The 6800-nt window shown below is 37.6% G+C and overlaps 1 protein-coding gene across 1 annotated transcript; it reads right to left on the bottom strand.

Annotated features, from left to right (window-relative positions):
* Positions 1-378: 378 nt before the first annotated feature.
* Positions 379-6463, bottom strand: LOC115997996 (pectin acetylesterase 5-like). Its single transcript, XM_031237445.1, has 12 exons — positions 6204-6463; positions 5992-6074; positions 5555-5684; positions 5116-5195; positions 4932-5021; positions 4394-4518; positions 2878-2938; positions 2696-2749; positions 2494-2571; positions 2286-2391; positions 863-1008; positions 379-782 (listed from the first exon to the last, which is right to left on the bottom strand). Exons 1-12 carry the CDS (start codon positions 6412-6414, stop codon positions 666-668), a joined length of 1281 nt encoding a protein of 426 aa, XP_031093305.1. The 5' UTR covers positions 6415-6463; the 3' UTR covers positions 379-665.
* Between the last annotated feature and the right edge of the window lie 337 nt (positions 6464-6800).

Here is a 6800-nt window from a genome sequence, read left to right as displayed (position 1 = left end):
GAGAAATAGTAATTAAGCCATCGAACTCAAATAACCTTCAAATAAGCCATTGAACTCGAAAAAAAAGAGTAGTTGAAATCAAAGCGCTATAATTTTGGAAGAAAAAGCGCTATAAACACAATTGAAAATTTTGGAATTAATAAGTCTCCCTTCACCTAAAACCAAGTAGGAAGAAGGAACCAAAAATGTGACATCAAAGCATGCGTGTATAGTGTATACTTCTAGAAGACCCAAAATGGTGAACCAAGAAAATGCAAGCAGGAAGCGCGTTTTGGTAAAAGGTTTGAATGCAGTTGTTTGTTTTGGTCCAACGTTTTAAACATGTCTGCCATCATTGTAATAGTGTGACACAGACTTTGTGGTTGACAAAACACAAAATTCACCAAACAAACGGTAAACAAACCGCCTTAGCTTTCTTTCAGCTGGTATTGTGAAAATTCAAACACAAAATACTGTTTAATTATTCTCTAATCTGAAGCCTCAAGTCCAGTCTTTGGGTATTCTATGGATTTCAAAACTGTGTTATCTGATACTGTACATGAATTCCGGTACACATGTAAATCACACTTTGAGAGAACATAAAAAAAAAAAAGCGTAAACTTTACCAGCAAGAAACGAGCTGGTATTGGAATGTAAAGGCGTGGGCGACACCAAGAATAGGCAGACTATGGCCGGCTAGTTAGATCCATGTTATAGCAGGTAGGGTTTCCTGGAAATGGAACGTCGATATATTTTACTGGTTTACGGTTGAAGTACCAGTCCCCAACGGACTCTGCAATTGTCTGGTTAAAGGGAAACAAAAGATAGTCAGCAGAGGTTCGTTGTGGTGAAGTGAAGAAATGAAACTCATAGAATAGCTTACTTGACTGTTGATTTTCGGAGAATTGGGTGAATGCCATGTATCGGTGATCCACGTTTGGCAATGTATAAAGCAGGAGTTTATAAACATGCCCCCTTCTGCGTTTTTCTGAAATTCACCTAGAGTGCTTAGCATTGAATTTCGGAAACCTGTGCAACCACGAGGAAATTTCGTGAGGGAAAGACTGAGAAAGCCTAATTTATTAGTTGTAAAAAGCTAACGAGTTTGCTTAAAGCAACATATTTCAATGCCCTGACAAATTTGATATATGTAACACATCAAATCTTGGACTGAAAAATGACTCCATAATCACTTGTCAATGCTTCAATACTATAAAATATAAATTATGAACTATCCGTTTGCTCAGGGTTTCTGATTAGCCCACAAAACCATGCTTTTCAAAAGATAATTCAATCTCTATTTTGTTGGCAGTCCTCCATCTCTGGACCACTACTTACGAAGTTATTTTCTAAAACAGCTTGATAGTTTCTTCATACTGTTCCACTCAGACATACCCCTCATATTAGGATCAAACACTTACCACTACGCCAAAAGCTATAGATAGCAGTGAAGGTGCAACTTTATTTCCTTAAAGACCGCCATCCAACAATCTCCCTAGCCAGATGGTGCTGGACTTTACCCTTACAGGCCCCCGCCCAACACCTCATATTTGCATCCCAGTGAGTATTTGCTATAATCACAAAACTCACCCAGATGCCCTCCTCTTTCACCCCCACTTACAGAAAAACCCCCATAGTATCTAGTATTTTGTTAAAAGTTTTTCAAAATGCTTTATCTTTTCCCATTTAAGTTAAATACTAGTTTCAGGTCAGGTGCAATGTTACAGAAGGCGCTAGGCGCTAATCGGGTGCCCGGGGACGCCTAGTGCCCTAGGCGGCCAAGTAATTCAACTATTCGAGTATATCGTCTTCACTTTTCCCACTCAGAGGGCTGGGAGTTGTTAGACTGTTATAAACCCCCAAACTAGTCAACTGCATGTGTTAGATAGTTAGTTGAGTACATGGCTGGAGGAATATAGAAGAGAAGTAGTCGAGCAAGCAAAAAAATACCATTCGGCCGAGTTGGGCACCGACTCAGCCGAGTTAGGCGCCCAACTCGCCGCCTAGGGTGCCTAGTCAGCCGAACGATAGCCGACTAAAAGCCGTCTAGGGCTGAAATCGCCTCAGCCTAGGGTCGCCTAGGCTGATTTTTACAACTATGGTTGGGTGTAGATTGACATGTCCACCCACGACCTCCAAACCCACATATAGTTTCAATATATCAAATATCTGAACCAAACACCAATTTGGTTCATTCTAATCCTGATAACAAATTGGGTTGCAGGTCTCAAATTACACCCACCCTAGTTCCACCATATATAATGGTCGCTATTTGCTAATGAAAATTGAAAAGCAGGATTCATCACCTTGCAGCACTTCAAGTTGGCTAGAATTACAGTAGTTAATATTCAGCGCGCACTTCTGCCAGCTGCCATGAGGATCCGATCTCTCAGGAACCAGTATATGCCGTATCTAAAAAATTAAATGAAAACTAAGATTAATTTATTGGGTTGTAAATGTAATAATGTATAAATTCTCAAAACTAGTCGAGAAAGACACAAGGAAAAAGCTTGCCTGCCAAAAGTCGTATGATGGGTTGACAAGGAAAACTGGAGTCTTAATGTTGTTAATAAATTCTTGAGGGAAAAAACACTGAAATGATAGTTAGCACTATGATTACATATAATAAAAAACAAATTCAAAAAAGGGTCACTGAACTGAAAAATAGGAGAGAACCACACCAGAATATGGAAGAAGTGTGGGCTAAAAGTTGCACCTTATAAGGATCAGTTCGTGACACACATTCCTTGTTTAAACTTTTTGCTACACCCTGGAACCAAAACATGATCAAAAAACAGTATAATATTAATAACGAGGACCATGGTATAACCTACTTCTTCAAAAAGCACATAAAGATACGATTAAATGAAGACAGCTTCTGTAATGTTTTAGCAAAACCTGGAGGTTAACAACATCATGATAAAAATTCTCCATGGTTGGATTTCCTGCAACATCCTTCCTAAGAAAGATGGCATGTAAAGAATCATTAGCAAGAAACAAAGGGATTTATATGCTCAAACAAATCTAACAAGTCTTTGAGTACCGAACACACATGCTTATAAAAAAGTGTGAACTAAATTTTATGTTGAACTTCGGGTGCAGCTGAATAAAATATATGATATAAACAGAATAACCTTCAGTGCAAACAGGATTTAACTGTGCATGAATTGTTATTGGTGAAATATCTCCAAATGTGTTTCAACTTCCATCCTTCCGTGTTCTATGAGTCTAAGAGTCATCTACATAGGGGTAGACTAAGGGTTATTGTTTACTTATATATATCTATGCTATGTTTCCCTAAGAAAAGATGGAAGAATTAGGTGAATCAGTAAAAGACATTTCCTGTTACTCAACATGGTATCAAAGCCACCCCTGTGGCCTGACCTTTGCCAGTAAAGCAATAGGTGAACAGTGTCGTGCACGGTTCATGTTCCTAGTTGGGCAGTTTCTGGTTTTTACAAAATTGAAGCTCCCAATCATCTCAATTTGTTTGGATGACCCTACCCATTTTTTCTGGCCATCAAAGTTCTCACGTGCCACTGGCCATTATGCTTCAGCCTCCATCCCTTTGTGTTGGTGTTTTGTGAGTTTAAGAGTCATCTACATAGGGGTAGACTAAGGGTCATTGTTTACCTATCTATCCATCTATATATATATATATATATATATATATATATATATATATGCTATGTTTCAATATGAAAATAAGAAGAGAGTAAGGTGAATCAATAAAAGATATTTACTGTTATTCAACAGTTAGAATTAAGAAATATTATGTTTCTCTATAGGGTCATACTAATTTCTAGCTGGCCAAACTTTTTGATTCACATGTAGGTTCTAAGAGCATATAGATTAGAGATGAATGAAAACTAACCCTTAGCGTCTTCACAATTTTGAAGATTTATTGATGGATATTTTAATTGAACATAACTTGAAGATTCATTCCAATTTTTCATCATTTTGGGTATCATTATGCCACTAACACATACTGTAAAATTTACATTTTGTTTGTTTCTACTCCTATGTTTACTTTTAGTAATGTTCCTATGTCAGCCTTGCATAAGGTCTATACTGTCAAACAGGCTTTACATAAATGCTTCAAGGAAAAGTCACCATTCAAAATTACCAATTAGTTGAATTTCTTTTAGGGAAGTGTCATGCTTCAAGAATGCTTTACAATCCCCCAGGACATAGCTTAGTGGTCGAAAGGTTGAGTGTGCATGCAGAGATCCAACAAATACCCGGGTTCAAATGCTCAATGGAGGATCTCAGCTTTGGGGCAAAAAGCAAGCACTCAGACCCTGAGCCACTGAGGTACATCCCCGATTTACCTCCTCTCACAATCCCTAGGGCAGGGGATGAGGAGCCCTCAGGTTTAGGGTTTAAACCTATAAATAAAGTTACAAGAACATACTCATTGAGAAAGAAACTTGCGTCAGCAAGGCATTTGACATCTGTATTCTTAGGCAAAATCTCCCGGAAGTTATCACAATGTATGAGGGCTGCCAGACCTCCAGCAGAACATCCTGTGAGAAAAGCCTGCAAATTTATGCAATGTAAGAAATAAGAATACCACAGACAGATAATGCAAGAATTACTTTCATGGACTCTATGGTTGAAGTAAAAGTTAGTCAAAATGAATATAAACTTTGGTTCAGAATAGATGGAAATGGTGGAGTTCGCCAATAGGACATCCCTCAATATTCTATTTCACAAAACTAGTGCTTTAAAGTCACAAAATTTCAGGGATAAAAATTGTCTAGGGGCTGAGCTCATAGTGATTCATGCCTCATGTAATCATAAAGACGCCCTGCCAAAAAGAGGAAAGTTGGACTAATTTCTTTATTCACTCAGAAATGGGGGAGATAAAAAAGCATGCGATTTTGTCAAAAAATGAAGAACAACGCAATTATGATATACAGTAACAGAAACTGAAATATAAAATGTACTACCTTTTTAGCCTTGGAAAGTCCTATTGACAAGAATTCATCCATAAGTGCTTCCCAGATAAGTTGTCCTCTGAAGAAGAGCTTCGTCCCATTCTGCAACCAATGATAGTAAACATCTGTAACTAAAGGTTGCTTTAGGCATGATGGACATAGTCAACATAGTTCCCAGAAAGCTTCTTGTACTTACTTTAAGCTCACTCTCAGGATGCCCAGCAAAAGATGCACCATCACAATATCGTATCTTCACTTTGTTCCAGTTGAAGAAATCTGAAGAAGGGAGAGTGGATCAGATATCAAAGAATGAATCCTTAATAATGTAATCCAAACATGCAATTGTTACAAGGAACTCAGGCAGATGCATAGTGTCAGAAAACATTTAACAGCATCGGTGGCAAGAAGCCTGGAACTAACAGAAAAAAAAGTATATTCTTTCTGAGCTTCTAAGAAGCCATAAACGTATGCTTATTGGAATTATCCCTCTTAAAACCATCCCTTTATATGCTAAAACAACCAATCATAAATTCTAGGAAAGATTAATGCCATAGCATTGATATAAGAGCATAATTTGTGGAGTAAGACTATGTATCAGGCAGTTCATGCTAGAAACCAGTCAAAAAGACAACTACCTGGATTTTGTGAAGGTTCGCGGCTCATAATCCCAGAAAACAAAACTTCATGTTCCATCATCTTGGAAGAACCTAATGCTGCTGTTGCCCTTGAAGAACATGATTCTATTGAATTACACCAACCTCCACCCTGTGAGAGAAAAACCAAGACAAAAGTATTAAGAGAGGAAGAAACCTAACAATTCAGAATCACCAAATTAGCAAAATGATGACATTAGATGAGTGATTAAATGAAAAGAGAATGCCCTATGCCTTGTCTACCATTTTTCTACCAGCCAAATTTTATTTGAAATGATTAGAGATATGATCTATAACAAATGAAGTAAAACAATAGTTCTTCCCCATCTTTTTATTTAGCTTGAAAAAGACAGTGCCAAAATTCTTTCTTCACAGATCATAAAAAAAGGGGAAAACAAGAAAGAACAACAAAAACCAACCTCAATGTGAAGAAGCCAATTGTCAGACCCAGATCCAAAACCCTGCTGGAAATGATAACCCGGCACACTTCCATCCAAACAAACTGCAATTTCAATAAACCATAAACTCACCACCAATCCCCCCAAAAAAAAAAACAAATAAGAAGCAGAGAAGAGGAAGATGAATTCTATGTGCGCATAAAATAAGAATCCTTTTGGGAAGAAGAAATTACAGGCAGATTTTTTGTGGGCATTGCTTAAAGGAGTAAAGGGTACCCCATCATTAGCAGGAAGACTGGCGTATCTGCCACTGTGATAGTGAGAGTGAGAGACGAAGGATAGCGTGAGGATGACGGTGGCGAGCGCAGCAGAGAAGACTGCCCACTCTCTTTTGGTCAATTTGCGCCACCATCTCACACCTCGGAGTAATCTATGATTCGCCATTGAAAGATTTCCCAGACGGAAAATGTATTCAATTGGTTAAATTATGGGATGTCAACCCTTCGAAAATACTAAGGTGGCAGGCTACTTAGAGCATCCGTTTTTTTTTTTTTTTTTTTTTTTTTTTTTTTGATGATGATTTTTGCAGAGGTAAAAACTTGGGGTAGGAATTTTCAACAAATGGGGGTAAGTTTTTTTTTTTTTTTTAAATGGTTTTTATTACTGTAAATCCAATTTTTTTGTGCAAGACTTCAATAGTTTGAATTAATTCTTTTTTTAAAAAAAAAGGAGTAAAGGACAAAAAATAGAAGTAAAAATAGGAAATTTGTCCACTGGGCTTAGCGTGGTGGCTCGCCGTTTGACTTGATGTCATGATAGAAGATGGTAGT

Source organism: Ipomoea triloba, chromosome 12 (assembly GCF_003576645.1).
Source record: "Ipomoea triloba cultivar NCNSP0323 chromosome 12, ASM357664v1".
Lineage (NCBI taxonomy): Eukaryota > Viridiplantae > Streptophyta > Magnoliopsida > Solanales > Convolvulaceae > Ipomoea > Ipomoea triloba.
The sequence above is the reverse complement of the archived record's forward strand: the minus strand, read 5'-3'. Positions and strand labels throughout refer to the sequence as shown.

Coding starts and splice junctions, on each gene's coding strand:
- LOC115997996 (XM_031237445.1), bottom strand. CDS start 6,414: ATGGCGAATCATAGATTACTCCGAGGTGTGAGATGGTGGCGCAAATTG. Junction 2,572..2,695: donor CACGAACTGATCCTTATAAG/GTGCAACTTTTA, acceptor CTATCATTTCAG/TGTTTTTTCCCTCAAGAATT. Junction 783..862: donor CTCCGAAAATCAACAGTCAA/GTAAGCTATTCT, acceptor CCCTTTAACCAG/ACAATTGCAGAGTCCGTTGG.